The sequence below is a fragment of the Kogia breviceps genome, chromosome 15 (assembly GCF_026419965.1).
Source record: "Kogia breviceps isolate mKogBre1 chromosome 15, mKogBre1 haplotype 1, whole genome shotgun sequence".
In the NCBI taxonomy this organism is placed as follows: Eukaryota; Metazoa; Chordata; class Mammalia; order Artiodactyla; family Physeteridae; genus Kogia; species Kogia breviceps.
Window position 1 is genome coordinate 86,522,607 of NC_081324.1, and position 17,289 is coordinate 86,539,895.

General features: G+C 48.0%; 1 protein-coding gene across 4 annotated transcripts in view; it reads left to right on the forward strand.

The window, feature by feature from the left end:
* The window catches only part of TMEM132C (transmembrane protein 132C), a 379,043-nt gene that overhangs the window by 120,512 nt on the left and 241,242 nt on the right, over positions 1–17,289 (forward strand). For all 4 annotated transcript variants that reach the window (XR_010836971.1, XM_059040009.2, XM_067015549.1 and 1 more), the window contains exon 2: positions 11,031–11,925. Coding sequence is in view for 3 of the 4 variants with exons in the window: in XM_059040009.2 (XP_058895992.1) it covers positions 11,031–11,925 (895 nt within the window). In the remaining variant the exon portion in view is untranslated. The remainder of the gene's footprint in view (positions 1–11,030; positions 11,926–17,289) is intronic.

The following is a 17,289-nucleotide window of genomic DNA, read 5'->3' on the forward strand; positions in this document are numbered from 1 at the left end:
TATGCAACTCCAAATCTCTCCTGATGTTGGAATCCAATCTTTTTTTTGTCTGTTTTTTGCATCCTTTTCCAAACTGTCTTGGGGGCATATCCTAAGAGGCATGTTTACATTTGGATCAATGAATAAACCTGGTATCTCTGTCAGATTGTAAAGAGCCCTGAAGGAAACACCAAGAAAGTCCTCATCTGCATGAGACCCAACTCTTAGAAAGGCTTCGCCTATATCAGAGGTCAGAGGTCAGCAAACAATGGCTCACAGGCACTTCCAGCCACCACTGCCGTCTGGATGACCTGTGAACTAAGAGTACTCTTACATTTTTAAATGGTTGGCAAACAAGCACATTTAAAGGAGAAGAATGTTTCTGACGTCATAATTCTATGAAGTTCCGATTTCAGTGTCCATAAGTAAGGTTTTATCGGAGCACGGCACTACCGCGTTTACATTGGTCTCCGGCGGCCCTTTTGCCGTAACAGAAGGGTTGAGTAGTTGAAACAGAGGGCATTCAGCCCATTGGGCCTAAAATATTTACTGTGTGGGGCCTTGACGGAAAACGTGTCTTGATCCCTTCTTCCTATGACTTGTGAGGCCCAGTCACCTCCGCGGATGAAGCCAACCTGTATCACCTTAGAAGCCTTCCGCTGACAGTGAGAGAAAACCCGTGTACCTTATGGTTGTGCCCTGGTTCTCGTAATAGGAAGGCAGTGGAGAGGCAAGATGGAGGGTGTGTGTATTCAGTGGTCCCCCCCTTTGGTGTCCAGACCCAGGATCCCGCCACCGTACCTCCCCCATCCTGGCTTTGTCTCGGGATTTCACTCAGTTTCAGGACGGGTGACACTATTAGTGGGGTGAACTGCTCTTTCCCTTGCCTCTGGGAAGAAAGGCGTTTGCTGCCATGGTTCTCTTGGTGGGGGGAGGGCTTCTCTCCCAGGAGTCCAGCAAACCCCTCCCCTTGTAGCTCCTGGGCCCGGAGCGTCCGAGGGCATGGTTTCCCACCCTCGGTACCGTTGACCTTCGGGGCTAATGCTGAGCTGTGGAGCTGTCCTGCACATGGAGAGCACTGAGAAGCGTCCCTGGCATCCGTCCACTAGAGGCCGGAAGCATCCTAAGCCCCCAACCGCGGCAGAGGAACTGTTTCCACGTGGGTGAAATCATACAGTACGCGCCTTTCACCATCCGATTTGTTTCACTTAGCGTGGTACTCTCGAGATGCGTCTGTGTCGTCTCAAATGGCAAGATCCCATCTTTTTTATGGATGAGGAGTATTCCCTTTTTTGTAGCTATCTATCTAGATAGAAACATCTATAGATACACAGGTACATAGATATCTACATAGACGTCAATGTCTATCTCTATAGGTAGATGTATAGATACCACATCTTCTTTATCCATTTACCCACTGATGGGCACTTAGGTTGTTTTCCATGTCTTGGCTATTGTAAACGGTGCCAAAATGAACATAGGGGGCTCCCCTGGCGGCGCAGCGGTTGAGAGCCCGCCTGCCGATGCGGGGGACGCGGGTTCGTGCCCCGGTCCGGGAGGATCCCACGTGCCGCGGAGCGGCTGGGCCCGTGAGCCGTGGCCGCTGAGCCTGCGCGTCCGGAGCCTGTGCTCCGCAAAGGGAGAGGCCGCAGCAGTGAAAAAAAAAATGAACAGAGGGGTGCAGATGTCTTTTCAAACTAGTGTTTCTGTATTCTTTGGATAAATACCCAGAAGTAGGAGAGCTGGATCATATAGCAGCTCTATTCTTAATTTTTTGAGGCCTCTCCATACTGTCTTCCATGGTGGATGCAGCAGTTTACCTTCCCACCAACCAAGCAACATGAAATCAGCATAAGCGAACAGACCAAACCAAACAAAAACAAATACGTAGATACAGAGGACAGAGTAGTGGTTACCAGAGGGGGGGGGGCTACCTCGGTCAAGGTGATTGACTGTGTGCTGACGGATAGAAACCAGTTTTCGGTGGTAAGCGTGTTGCAGTGTATACAGAAGTAAAAATACAATCTTGTACACATGAAACTTATGTAGTATTATAAACCAGTGTTACCCTAATTAGAAAAATATATTAAACAGCTGCATCAAGAAAAAGATGGTTTCCAGACATTTCCAGATGGCCCCCAGGTGGCATAATTGCCCCTAGGTGGGAACCACAGGTTTGGGCCCGTGCAGAATTGAACCAGTTGCTGGAAACAGATCTGGAATTACCCTGTGTGGTTTAAACCAGGGATTGGCAAACATCGGACCATGGGCCAAATCCAGCCCACCACCTATTTTTGTGTGGCCCACAGGCTGAGTCAGGGCGATGTAAACGTGTAAGAATGGTAAAAAGTACAAATGTAAATGGTTACATTTTAAATAGCTATTAATAGCTATTTATAGCTATTAATAGCTTTGTAATATTGATTTTGCTGCTAAGGCTGCAAAGCCTAAAGTGTTTATTATATGGTTCTTTAAGAAAGAAATGTGCCAACCCCTGGATTAGACCAGTGGTTCTCAACCCTTAGCTTTATAGATCATAAAAGTAAATTCATAATCTTGTAAACTGTCCATATACATAATTAAAAACAAATCAGTGTAGTGCCCTGTTCTAGAGATGAAAAATGTGACCAAAGTAACAGACAGGAAAATAATATTTTAATATGTGTACGTATAGGGAAGGTCAAATGAAGTCGTCAGATACTTGCCCTTGTATTTAGCGTCAGCATGGATGTGTCAGCCACACGTGCAGGCTGGTATAGCTCTTTGGGCAACTTGGATTTCACAGACAGATAGAGCATTGCTCATGTAATTTGCCAAAAGGGTAAACAAGTTTTTAGTAAAGTCTCATGAAATCAAAGTACAATCTGAATTTCCCTGGTGGCGCAGTGGTTAATCATCTGCCTGCCAATGCAGGGGACACGGGTTCGAGCCCTGGTCTGGGAAGATCCCACATGCCGCGGGGCAACTAAGCCCGTGTGCCACAACTCCTGAGCCCGCGAGCCACAACTCCTGACACCATGTGCCGCAACTACTGAACCCCACGCGCCTAGAGCCCGTGCTCCACAACAAGAGAATCCACCGCAATGAGAAGCCCACGCACCGCAACGAAGAGTAGCCCCCGCTCGCCGCAACTAGAGAAAGCCCGCGCGCAGCAATGAAGACCCAACGCAGCCGTAAATAAATAAGTACAACCTGCACCCCAGTAATTGCGATACTGGCAAATGCACAGGCTCCACTGTTGTCCCTCCCGGAATTCTTAGTGGAGATATTAGCTTCTTGGATTGGGTCGTCCTAATAGGTTTCTCACCCTTGTGAGTGTCCAGTGAGTGGAACCGTCAGAAGTCGTGCAGGAGCTGGGCAATTATTTGTCGCCTGGGGCCATCTCAGGCCTTGCAGGGCACCTAGCAGAGCTGGACCCCCCGCTCTCTAAACGTCAGTGGTCTTCCTCCCTCTAGTCCTGTGACAGCCAGCTCTGCCTCTGCAAACACCCCGAATGCCACCTCTGGTCGGCTGAACGGTACCCCCGTCCGCCCCCATAAAGATGTCTGTCTCTCAGTTGTCAGAGCCTGTGAATGTGTGACCGTACATGGCAAGAGGGACTTAGCAGATGTGATTCAGTTGAACATTTTGAGGTGAGGAGATGGTCCTAGATCACCCAGATGGGCTGATGTAACCACAAAGGTCCTTATAAGACGGAAGCCGGAGGTCAGAGGGAGGAGAAGCTGCTGGCTTTGAAGAGAGAGGAAGGAAGCCGCCAGGAGCCAGGGAACGCAGGCGCCTCCAACGAACGGAAAAGGCTTGGAAACTGGTTGTCCCCTGAAGCCTCCCGGGGGATCGCTGCCCTGCCGACCCCTTCTTGGTAGACTTCTGACCTCCAGAACTATAACTAAATATTTTTTGCTGTTGGTTTACACTACTAAGCTTGTGGCAATGTGTTACAGCGGCTATAGGAAACGAATACATACATCGTCTCACGGGGGGAGCTCTTTCTCGAGCCAGTGGGAGCCCCTCGTGGCCCTGGGGTCTGAGCCACATGGCAGGGATGGAGGGGTAGGGGTCGGCCTTGTGGGCCGGTGGCCAAGATCAAGCCATTGGCCGATTGCAGCCCAGTTAAAAACTGCGTTTTAGATTTAGAACTTGGCCTGGCAAATATTTCCCTCTGTGCCTACCCAAGGCACTATTCTCATGCTGATAATGAGATTCTGGGTGTTTTAGAGAGTTTGTCTTTGAAAGGCATGTCTCCTTTGGTCTACTTCCAGGGGCCTGATTGGGGAGTGCCTGAGAGTGCGTATGGACTTTAACCAGAGAACAGGGGGGGATTACCCCCCCCCATGGCCTCCAAGGGGAATATAAGTACCTGCTCCTTTAAAGGAGAGTTTTACTGTTTCGAAATTGCAAACCACACTATGTAATTTCAGCAGAGGATACTGGGGGCAGGTTTGTTCAGGAGAGGCATTGAAATCAAATAATCCATTTATCAAGGTGCCTTTTGTTTCAAGGGAAAAAAAGTAACAATGCACCATATTTATCAGAGAGAGACATTTTGTGTCTGGCCAATGTTAATAAATCACAAATGGTGGGGAGAGAGAAAATAAACCTTCAAAGTACTCCTGCCGGCTTGTGTTTCAAGTAAGCTGTGACGACTTGGAAGGAAAGTCCAATCAGGGTTTTCCTTGAGGCTTGTGGGGAAAGGCAGGCTTCTGTGTCGTAGGTTTCTGATATCATACAGGTAGACTGGAGATGTCGGAACAGGCCATTGAAGTTATAAAAAGAGCCCACCCCTCTTGATTTCAGATTTCTTTTCTCACATGGCTGTCACCCAATTTTTTTTTTTTTTTTTACGAACTATGGTAATCACCTCCTTTTTTTCATGTTGCTGTAGCCTGAAAACCTTTTTACTATCACTTACCGACAGGATTGAAATGATGGTAAATAATGATAATAACAGGAACAGAAACTTCTCCCCAATTATTAGGCATGTTCTAGGTGCTGGGTACTTTCTTTATTGCTCTAAGGGAATTGGTTTTGATATGATTCCCACTTCAAAGATGAAGATTCTCAAACTCAGAAGTTTAAGGTATTTGCAAAAACAAAAGCAAAAACTTACCTAGTAGGTTGGGGACGGATTCATTTTTGGATGTGGTCTGGCTTTGGGAATATGCTCTTAACCACTGCAATGCATTCCTCTCACTGGGCTGGAGAGGGTTTGGTTACAATCCTTCCTGCTGTCTCTTTGGCATCTGTGACAAACCTCTGAACACCTGCTGTGAATCCAGCTAGATCAGAGTTTCTCACCCTTGGCACTACCAGCGTTTTGGACCGGACGATTCTGTGTGGCGGGGGGCCGTCCCGTGCATTGTGGGATGTTCTCAGCATCACCAGTCTCACCCCACTAGGTGACGGGAGCCCCCAGCTGTGAAAATCAAAAATGTCTCCTGTAGTCGCTGCCAGGCATCTCCAGGGTGCAAAGTCACCCTTAGTTGAGAACCTCTGATACTCTTTAGGAAGGACCTTTGCACATCCTCAAACAGCACCACTGGTGCATCTGGAGTATTCCAGCGGGGTTCGTTTGTAGCTTATTTAATTGACCAGGAAACCGGGACCTATAGCATTTTCACCGAAGTACCACATGAGCCTCCATCGCTTACCACATTCAGGGCCGGCCACAGCGGGCCCCGGCCCCGCTTGCTAGACCAACTTCCCACCGCTCACACACCCAGCTCCTGAGCTTCCCCTGCACCGACCCTTTCCTGGTGTTGCGTTCCGCCCGCTCCACCCCGCCCACCATCCTTCCCCTATTCCACTCACCCTCCCGAGACCCAACCCATCCTTCATGTCACGGCTCGGAGAGAGTCAATGCTAAAGAGTCCATCTCGGCCAACACATCCCAAAGCGAGAATCGCGGTGGAGGTGGCACGTGATGTTCGCTGAAGGGGCATTTCCCCTGGTGGTGTTCTGTCTGGGTGCTAAGTGCCATGGACACCTCCTGCGTCCACTATCTCAGAATCTCAAAAACTCAATTTCCGGCAGCCAGCTTTGCAGTAGAGTTCTCTGACGAACGGCTGATGGAGGATACGATATCCCAACACTGACAGGCAAAGCACAGATAAAGAAAAGGGATAAACAGGAAGGGAGACAGCAAATGAACGTGCTGTCAGCTGGGAGGCCAGATGCAGAGGTGCAGCTGTCAACTTCTCTCCTCTTCCCCTCTCCACGTCCGCAGGCAACCAGCATCGGACATTTCCAAGGGTATTGTTTCAGATGAGTAAAAATTACTCAATAATCCTATCTTTCTGGGAGACGCTGCTATGAGCGAATGAACCAGAATTAGAGGGTGGATATCTGTCTGTGTTTCACTAGGTCACAGCAACCGTGGGATGCTTTCCTTGCAATCAGCAGATAGAGCGTGAGGAGACATACCCCAACGGCTGGTAACCACCACGGGTCCCTTAATCTTCCAGAGGAGGGCTCCCCAAAATGTGAGGTGAGCTTGGGAGATCCACGTGGCGTCGCAGCACGTGAGTGTGCAGACGGGCCTTGCACAGCTCCGGGGGGCCGTTTGCGTGAGCGTCTGTGAGGTTGGGCATTGCAGGTACACGTACAAACTGGGAGACCACCGGAGTCTTACCAATGAGTGATTGCCTTCTCAGTTCTTTTTGAATTACTCTCATTCCCTCGAGGAGGAGAACGTCTCATGTTGGTGTCACTGCACTTGTTTAGTTTCTCACCTTTGGTAAAAAGCTCTTGATATGTATTAGTTACCCCATCAGGTGTTGCTGCATAAAAAACCACCTCCACATTTAGAGACCTAGTTCACTTTTCATTTCTCATGAGTCTAGGGGTGACCGATCTGGGCTGAACTTGGCTAATTTTGGCTGGGCTCTCTCACTTGTTTGGGGGTGGCTGAAGGCTCTGGGTTGGCTGATTTGGGATGGCCTCCACTGGAATAACTCTGCTCTCCTTCACATGGTCTCTGCAGAAAATTCAAAAGAGAGTTAGTGGAAACCTGAGCTTGGAATTGGCACATTGTCACTTCTGCCATAGCCTGCTGACCAGAGCAAAATTCAGGGCCAACCTAGATTCAAGGAGTGGGGCAATAGACTCCTAATTTTGAAGGGAAAAAATTGCAAAGTCACACACAAAAGGTGTAGAAAGAGGAGGAGAGTGGGATCCATTTTGTAATTGCTCTACAACAGGTGCTATTAGATCCTATATAATGAAATCTGTCCACCTGTCTATCTACCTGTGTACCCATCCATCCACCCATCCAAACATCCAGCCAGCCATCGATCCATCCTTCCATCCAGCCATCCAGCCATTTATCTCTGGAAACTGAAACTGTCCAAGAAGGTAAGAACTTGCCCAAGATCACATGGGTGTTGAGTAGATCAACTCTAGATCTCTATGGCCAAACGTCACGTCTTTAACCACTATACTAGATGCTACTCCCTTCTTTACAATGTCTGTCTCTTCTTGGCTTGAGTTAAATCTCTCATGAACGGGAAAACCTCAGAACTAAGTTCAGCAGGAAGCTATGAGCTAGGCACTTTTTGTTCCATACGAAAGCTAAAGAGGGAGTTAAATAATGGAAGAATCCTAAGCGAAGAGATAAGAAGACAGCATGCCCACTTCAGCTTTATTTTATTGAAAATAAACTCAGCATTTGCTTCAAAGCAAAAGGTTCATTTGTAGGATTTTCTTAAAAGTAAAAAGACCAGAGAAAAGGAGAAAAAATGAATGTTTATGTGCAAGAAGAGTGAAGAAGGATGAGCAAGCTTGTTGACCAGCTTCCCTGTTGTGGAACATGCCCGGCACAGATGGGCTTGAGAATCCTTGCTTTGTTCCCTCAGGGAGTCCTTGGCCCACTACCTTTTCCAAACCAACGAGTCTCTAAATCTCTACCCTTCAAGGTTTAAAAGCTTTTTTGGAGAGGGATGAAAACATCAGAATAAAAGCGTTAAATGTAGTAATTAGTCCATTGGGTTTGACACAATTCTACAAGTTGCTGAAAGAGTCAATGATTACCTATTCGCTAGTAGGTCTGCGTCTTTATTCCCATCTTACCCCTAGGTTCTTCATGACCTTTTTTGTTTTTTTTCTTAGATTCCATATATATGTGTGAGCATACAGTGTTTGTTTTTCTCTCTCTGACTTACTTCACTCTGTATGACAGACTCTAGGTCCATCCACCTCACTACAAATAACTCAATTTCGTTTCTTTTGATGGCTGAGTAATATTTCATTGTGTATGTGTGCCACATCTTCTTTATCCGTTCATCTGTCGATGGACACTTAGGTTGCTTCCCTCTCCTGGCTATTGTAAATAGAGCTGCAGTGAACATTGTGGTACATGACTCTTCTTGAATTATGGTTTTCTCAGGGTATATGCCCAGGAGTGGGATTGCGGGGTCATATGGTAGCTCTATTTGTAGTTTTTTAAGGAACCTCCATACTGTTCTCCATAGTGGCTGTATCAATTTACATTCCCATCAACAGGGCAAGAGGGTGCCCTTTTCTCCACACCCTCTCCAGCATTTATTGTTTCTAGGTTTTGTGATGATGGCCATTCTGACGGGTGTGAGATGATACCTCATTGTAGTTTTGATTTGCATTTCTCTAATGATTAATGATGTTGAACATTCTTTCATGTGTTTGATGGCCATCTGTATATCTTTGGAGAAATGTCTATTTAGGTCTTCTGCCCATTTTTGGATTGGGTTGTTTGTTGTTTTGTTATTGAGCTGCATGAGCTGCTTGTAAATCTTGGAGATTAATCCTTTGTCAGTGTGGCAAAGTGAGAGAGTGGCATGGATGTATATACACTACCAAATGTAAAATAGATAGCTAGTGGGAAGCAGCCGCATAGCACAGGGAGATCAGCTCGGTGGTTTGTGACCACCTAGAGGGGTGGGATAGGGAGGGTGGGAGGGAGGGAGATGCAAGAGGGAAGAGATATGGGAACATATGTATATGTATAACTGATTCACTTTGTTATAAAGCAGAAACTTACACTCCATCGTAAAGCAATTATACTCCAATAAAAATGTAAAAAAAAAAAAAAAAAGAGTCAATGATTTTCTTTAAACACATAGAGCCAGAACCTTTCCTAGAATGTTATGCAGGGCCTTCTGAGAGTTTTAACCTGGTCCTGAAATGAGTGGGTTAAAAGGGAAGCAGTAAAATATCCCTAAGGAGAGAGGGGCAAAGTACCCGTGTTACCGGTGACCTCAGAACAACGCCTCTGGGCGAAGAACAAGGGAGAAAGCTATTTCTTTGAAAAGCCATCTTGACAACCTAAGGCCCTTGGGCTGCAGCACCAAAGGCAGCTTTGATCTGCTAGCCAGCATCCTGGCCAGGAAGAGGATTAGGGAAAGTTCTAGAGGGGAGAGGCATGGGGTAGCCCCATAGGCTGGATGGGCTGTGCTGGCTGCAGTTCGAAGCAGGGACAGCAGGGGAGGTTGGAGCATCAGGGGAGAGGAATGCCCAGGTTCTCTCGCAGTGTACCAATGGGGGCTTATGTGGGTTTTCTGGTCTGGTTCTGAAAGACAAGGGCCAGGCGATGGTCTTTCCTGGGCTTTGCAAAGTTAGCGGTTGGGGCGCAGTAACCTCTTGTGCCCTGGGCGAGCAGCGAGCCCCCAACAATGTAGTGTCCACCCACGGGGAAGCTTTAGAGGGCAACCTTCAATCCGCAAGGAGGCAGCTGGCTGTACTGCTCATGATGTGGGTGATGGACAGAGAAAGACCGACCCGGCTGGAGAGTCTAACTGGTGCTTTTAAACTCGGATGCTCCTGAGGGTCCGGCAGGAAACGTTACTGAGCAAAGGTGGTTTGCTGGGTCTGTTCTCTTACTGTTGCCGGGTGGGCAGACAGCCTACATGCTGGCACTCCTCTCATGTTTGCAGAGAAGCCGGAAACCCAGATGCTCCCCAGTTTTTAAGAAAGGTTCCCATTCATAGCCATGTTTTAAAATACCGTGGGCCAAGCAGAACCCACCTGCAGGCTGAGTTGAGCGCCGTAAGTGAGCAGTTTGCAATGTCTCCCAGGTTGCTGTTTTTCTTTTCCACTTTATGATATTTTTGGCTATGAGCAAGATCTTGTAAAATTTTTACACAGGCACGTTTATCATTGTTTAATTGCATTCGGCGTTTGAGTCATCCTTAGAGAGCTTTCCCTAGACCCAGGTTATAGAGGAAATCACATTTTCACTCAGTAGTGAAGAAATGGCATGTTTTTACATCTAGATCACTGATCCATTTGAAGTTCATTCTTGTGTATGGTGTGAGGTATGGCCCGAATTGTATCTTCTTGCCAAACGGCTGACCCGTCGTCCTAGTGTTTAAAGTCTGTCTCTGCCTCATGATTTGCGGTGCCACTTTTAAAACATACAAAATGTCTACATGTACAGGGGCTTATTTATGAACTGTTCTCGTCCACTGATCTGGTTTTCTCTTCATGTACCAGTGTCATTAAAAATGTTTGAGGGCTTCCCTGGTGGCGCAGAGGTTGAGAGTCCGCCTGCCGATGCAGGGGACGCGGGTTCGTGCCCCGGTCCGGGAGGATCCCACGTGCCGCGGAGCGGCTGGGCCCGTGAGCCGTGGCCGCTGAGCCTGCGCGTCCGGAGCCTGTGCTCCGCAACGGGAGAGGCCACAGCAGTGAGAGGCCCGCGTACTGAAAAAAAAAAAAAAAAAAAAAAAAAAAAAAAAAAAAAAAAAGTTTGAAACTCATGCAAGTTATTAATACACCCACTTGACACTCCTACACTTGCCAGCATTAGATCAGACTCCATAAAACGGCCACTGTTCAACAATTCTTAATGTACAAAAATCTCCCTTTCACAGGTTTCGACCTAATAACACGCAGGTAATTTTCGGAGGATGTAGTCATTTACTGGCTGATCCCCGAAGGAACATGAAAATCCCAGCCAAGTGGACTGCAGAATGTTTACCCTCGTTTCTAAATTGCTCGTCAATTACGCCTCGTTGCGAAGTGACCTCTAAGGAGCCCGGAACAACCCCACCTTTGTCTTTTTTTTTTTTCTTTCCCCCCTGCAGTGATCGAGGGCCGTGGGCTCACAGACAACATCCAGAGGCTCTCCTCGCTGCCCCCTTACCTGCCCGTGACCTACCACGTGCTCAGAGCGGAGACCGCCTTCTTCCTGAAGGAGACCAACCAGGACCCGACACGCAACTCCAGCCTGCGCTCCCGAGTCCAGTCCTTCTTCCCCTACAAAGCCAGGCGGCCCCCGATCTTAAATGCCAGCTACGGGCCTTTTTCGGTGGAAAAGGTCGTGCCCCCGGACCTGATGTCGACTCCAGGCTTTCTGGGTCCCACCGACAAGGTTAGTTTCAACTGGAAGCTGAAAGCGCACGTCCTGCGGGACAGGGTCTCCCTGAGCCGGCCCCGCGTGCACGTGCTCTTCCACGTGGTGGGCAGGGACTGGGGCGACGCCGGCCCCGCGCAGCGGCTGCCCTGCCTGCGCGTGTTCGCCTTCCGGGAGACCCGGGAGGTGAGGGGCGGCTGCCGGCTGCAGGGGGCGCTGGGGCTGTGCGTGGCGCAGCTGGAGCTCCCGGCCGGCTGGTTCGGGCCCCCCACGGTGGCGGCGGCCGCGGGGAGGAGGAAGGCGCCCGAGCCCCCCGAGGGCAGCCGCGTGGAGCTCTACTACGCCCTGCAGCCCGGCGACGAGCGCGGAGACTGTGCCGGCGGCGACGTCCGGAAGGGCAATGCCATCCGCCCCGGGAAGGACGGGCTGGAGGGAAGCACGTCCCACCTGCAGAGGGTCGGGGCCGTCGGCCTGTACCGGGCCCAGGACAGCGCCCAGCTCAGCGAGTTGCGCCTGGATGGCAACGTGACCGTCTGGCTGCCCTCCCGGCCGGCCAAGCAAGGAGACGTGGTCACTGCCTATGTCACCGTGGCCAGCAATTCCACCGTGGACTTCTTCATCTTGAGGTAGGTGCCCGCTGTAGTCTGGGGCGTGCCTGCGGTGACGCCGGATGGGAAGGTGGGGTGCAGGTTTGAGAAGATTCCTTCTCCACCGCCTTCAGGGACGGAGTCCGGCTTCCAAGTAGAAGCCAAGTTCTGCACCCGGCCACAGAGGCTTTCAGCAGCTTCGCTGTATATTAGGGGGTGGGAGAAAGAGGGCCGGAATTGCACCCCTAAGAAACAAGACTACCTTAACCACTATCTTCTGACCTTGCATTACCTTTGCATTGGCAGACGGACATGACTTTTTTTAAGCTTCAGATTTTTTTATACATGTGCAAATACTTGGTTGCACGGCAAAGTATATGTTCAGGGGGCCCAAGAAAAGACATAGGCATATCTCACTCTCTGCTATCTCACTTGGGGTGTAAACGTGGAAAAAAAAAAAAAAAGCCGAGGATGGTATCTTTTTTTTTTTTTTGGTGGGGTTAAATCTTTCCAGTTACTGGTGGAACAACTCCTCCAGTTTGTGAGGGCACTTTAGCAATGATTCGGGGAGTCTGCCCGACGGAAGATTCTTCGGCAGAGGTATTCCGTCTCATAAAAAAAGAAAACTAAATTGAAACAACTACAGAACAACCCACCTACCATCACCTCTGTTGGTTCAGCAGATCACCCCGAACTTGTAATGGGCTCTTGCTCTGCACAGTGATTCGAAGGTTTAGATCAGGAGCGCCTGTTATCTGAGGATGACTGATAATGGGGCGGAAAGCCACCTGAAGCAAATCCTCTTAAAATGTGGCCCAGGATTTCATAAAAATGAAAAACTATTTGCTTGAGATTTGTTTAAAAGATAAGGGTGATAAATAGCGGGGTTTTAGCTGGTATCATTAAGAAGGACTTAGGTTGTAAATTGCAGCTATGCTTTGGTTCTTTTTAGAATAAAAAATTAATCACATGTTGCTTGAGTGGCTTGGGAAAATGTTTGCAAAATAGAATGATGGCATCTTACAGCATGTTTCGTTTCGGTTTAAATTTTGTTGTCTGATAGTAAGAATGGTCCATTTTCAAGGGTCTTAATAAGTTTCTTGAGGCATTTCTTAGTCCTTCGGATTCGAATAATCCTCTTCTGAAGCGTCGGCCTAGTCATCATGCTTATAATTTTTTCTTTCAATTTTTAAGTGGACTCGTTCTACCAGATCCTTCTTTGACAGTGGTTTGGGATATGATCAAGGGCTTTACGGCATCACTTTCAGTGGCGTTAGGCAGTCCTGCATCTTCTACCAAATATAAACTGTGCCCTGTGGGAAAAATTCCCATTGTATTTGCACGGATGGATAGTCAGCCTGGTGCCTGCTGCCTTTGGGGGGGAGGAGGGATAAACTCAGTGTCTTAATGCAAGTGTCAGCCTTACAACTGCAGGGCCAGGGTAGCAGATATTGAGATAAAAGCATCCAGGTTTGCTTCCTCCTGCCTTGGATGGGGAAAGACACTGATCTGGAAGGGTTTGAGTTTCATTTCCACTGACTCCGTTAGCACCCTGGTCTCACGTCCTTCTATTGCGAAATAAATATATCAACCCCGAGCTTTGGAAAAGGGGGACAGAAGGCAGGGAATCAGTCGTACTGCTAACAAGTTTTAAAATTCCAGAGTCATGAGTATCTTGCTACTGTACTTATCCTTAGCTTCCCTCTTTAGCACAGCAGGCTTGAGGGGTGAGGATGCTTGAGCCACTGGGTCCCCACGTGTAAGATGCAGGGCCTTCGCTGCAGATGGGGCACTCAGACCCGGTTCATTGGAGAGGAGAAGCTGTTCTCTGTATTTTTCATCACAAAGCTGAGGATGATTTGGGAGAATACGGGGCCTGCAACCAGCTGGCCTCAATTCTGGTCTCTGCTTCCTGGCTTTGTGACTGTAGACCTGCCACCTCATCTCCACGTGCCTTAGTTTCCTAATTCAGATGAGATTCTGGTACCTACTGCCATAGGGATGGGAAGATTCAGTGGGCTAATATTTATTTGTGAGATGCTTACGACCGTATCTGGCACATAAAAGTGCTTCTATGAAGGGTTGTTTTGGAACATCCATCAAAACTTCAATAAGCATTGAATTCTATTTTAGCAGTGAAAGGATATTGTGCTTTGCATAAAACAACAGCTACCAGGTCTGTTCTGAAGGCTGTATTGAGTCTCACTTCACCATGCTTTTGTTTAAAGAGCAAAAAAAAAAAAAAAAAATGTTTTATAATGACAAGAGCTCTGGGAGCACAGAGGGTGGGAACGACATGCATGTTGCTTGATGTCGGGAAGGGCAGTAGCCCTATTTCTGCCTTCCTGCTCTTTCCACCCACGGATCAGAGTCCTGGGGGGAGAGAGGAGGTGGAGGAGAAACAGAGTCAAGAATAACGCCAGGACATTGGGCATGAAGGATGCAGCCGCCCTGATTGGTATGGGAACGCTGTGGGTAAAGCAGGTATTCTCTTTCCGGATAACGTATCTCATTTTAAATTAATTTTAATTTATAAATTACTTATTCTAAGGAAAAAAATATCCAGTAAGAAAATGCAAAAAGATGTACACAGATATGGCAAAATAGTGAAGTTTGCATGAGGCTTACTGAAGTCTGGGAAACACCACTTGCTTCCTAGTAAAAGTGGCAGCTCGTGGAAATCCACATTTATCTAGCTGTCCCCAGTGATGGTCACTGGTTCAGTCAATCACAGGAGAAATCCATCTGGCCCATCACTGGAACCCAGCTGCAAAATTCACGGGGGATTTTTTTGGGGGTGGGGGGGGACTTTGCTACACCCCTCCTGACTGTGAAATCCAAAGACATTCTCCATCGCCTCCTTGGAAGATGGCTTTGCCGACAAGGCTATGATGCTTGAAGACAGCCCAAACTTCTTGGGAATTTTCATAGGGCCAATAACATACATGGACACTTGGCCTAAGCCTCCTTTCTGAGATCGTTTTCGCAAACGTTACCGTCTTCCACAGGCTTGAGGAAGCAGCCTGCATTTCCTTAGCCATGTCGTGCATTTAATTCAAAGGCGATCCCTGCTTCATGATCAGATTGGTTCCTGAGACTCAGTCAGGGTGTGGAGGTTGAAGCTTTGTTTCCTGTGGATATAACATTATTTTAGAAACCTATTTTGGAAAAATAGAAACATAAAATAATGGCCAACGTAAAGGAAAATACCTAACTGGATATGTTTTACAGATACTTGTAAGTAGGTCAGTTGCATGGGTATCAGTCCCTTGTCCCCTGGGATATGGCTTAGCACATATTGGGTTGGCCAAACAGTTCGTTCGGATTTTTCCAGAAGATGTTAACGGGAAAACCTGGATTGGACTCTTTGGCCGACCCAGTAGTCAAGGACTAGTAAACATCTATTGAATCGATGCAAAAGCAAATACCTAATGTCAGATTTATTCCACGATGTGCCTTTTCGTGGATGTTTTCCTTCGTGACTTACTAACTGAATCTTCTTGAAATAATATCAAGATTCCTTACAGCAAGCATAAGCATGATTCCCTATTCCGAGGGTTTTCAAAAACATATTGACAGTTGGGGTCATCAGTCCTGACAGTTCCCGATGCCATCTCCACGTACCTGAATGCTGCTGACAGCCCGGGATGCTGAGGACCGCACTTCTTACTCAAAGCTCAATCTTAGACTGCGTTTGCGGAATTACTGCCTGTGTTGGGACCAATGGTCACATTATCTCAAGTTGCAGGTGTTCGGCAGGTAGATCACTCTTTACTTTGCAGGTCTTTGAAGGGAAGAGGAGGGGACACTGTGGCACCTCTGATCCTAGCAGGAAGCAACTGAAATTGATCCCTAAAGAGGCCAAGGCAGTGGTTCACTGGTCCTCGCCCTTTTAAAATAAGCTTGCTTACTTGAAATCCCTAATTCACAGAAATGGTCGGGAGATGTCCTCCTCCAAGCGTAACTAATTCAGAACCCCACAACTTTGTGATTGGAGTTAGGGACGCTAAGACAGTCATAAAGAGTCTTTCCTCTTTACAAGATTACATTACGCTGCTACCATGAGCTTACACGTAGCAAATCGTCTCGAGTCTCATAATGAAAAGAATATAAGTAGCCTACCAACTGGGTTAGTCTACATCAGGATTTCTCAACCTCCGCAAGATGGGCGTTGGGGGCTGGATCATTCTTTGCCGTGAGGCCATCCTGTGCATTGTAGGACCTTTAGCAGCATCTCTGGCCTCCACCCACACTAGCAGTGGTGCCTTCTCTTCAGTTGTGACAACCAAATTGTCTCCAGACATTGACAGATATCCCTTGAGGGACAAAATCACCCCAGTTGACAGCCACTGGTCTACACCTTTGATGTGCAGAGGGTATGGATATCTGGATGGTCTGTGCGGAGATTTGGGTGGGAAATGAAGAAACGGTCTGGCTCACGCTAGGCGTCTGACCAAAGTCACAAGCTGCGGAGACCATGTTTCCTCGGTTTCTCTTCTGACAGTGTACTCGCTCATTCTCTTCCTTCCCCATCAAGAGTTAAGTGTCTGATCAGTACAATCAATTAAAAATCAAAGGATCCAAACTACTTCACAGGTGCCTGAGGAGGAGAGAAAACAAGGTACTTGGCACCACCTGTCTTGGAGTCCGTGTGTTTCTGGATTTCTGTCGAGCTCAGGTAGTTTATCCCAAGTCCTGTGAGCCGGTGGTCCGGCCACCACGCCTCCCCTCAAAGGTAGCTGACTCTTCAGAACAAGTCCTGACCCCCGTGAGCAGAAATAGACATCTTTCCATCTCTTTCTCTCCGGAAGAACGGACACCAGAACAACCATTGGCGTGGCTGCTTTGTCCTTTTCTGGGTAAGGTTTGTGTATCATTGGTGATCATGGAGCCTTCAGGGTTTCCATCCTAAGAGGTGATTTTTCCTTTCTAAGTAAAACATGGTGAAGTCACGAGGTAATCCTCCCAGAAGAATAAAGAAGGAGTAGAAGAAATATGACGCTCTGCCAGGCATCCAGTCCGAAAAGCCCTTGCTTGGTAGAGGCAGGATCACACGTTCAGGGAGCAGGGAGTGAGGCAGCCCTCCGCTGGGGTGCAAGGGCTGTCGTTCTGTTCCCTCCTGGCTATTGGACGTGGGACCTGCTGATTCACTACGTCTGTCCTGGTGTGGCTGGGAGGCGTACGCACAGTCATTCTTGTCAATAACTAACGTCCCCCAGCCTGATCAACACGACGTCACGTGCATTTAAGGGCTTCTCTGTGTTCCCAGCACCTTTCCAACACATAAACAACAAGGATGAAGGGGGCAGTCAGGCAAGAAGCTTTTAAGAAGATGTGCTAAAGGAAGAAGAAGGTTAGGGAAGTATTATTTTTCTTTAAGCAGGATGAGATCTGTAGGTGGAT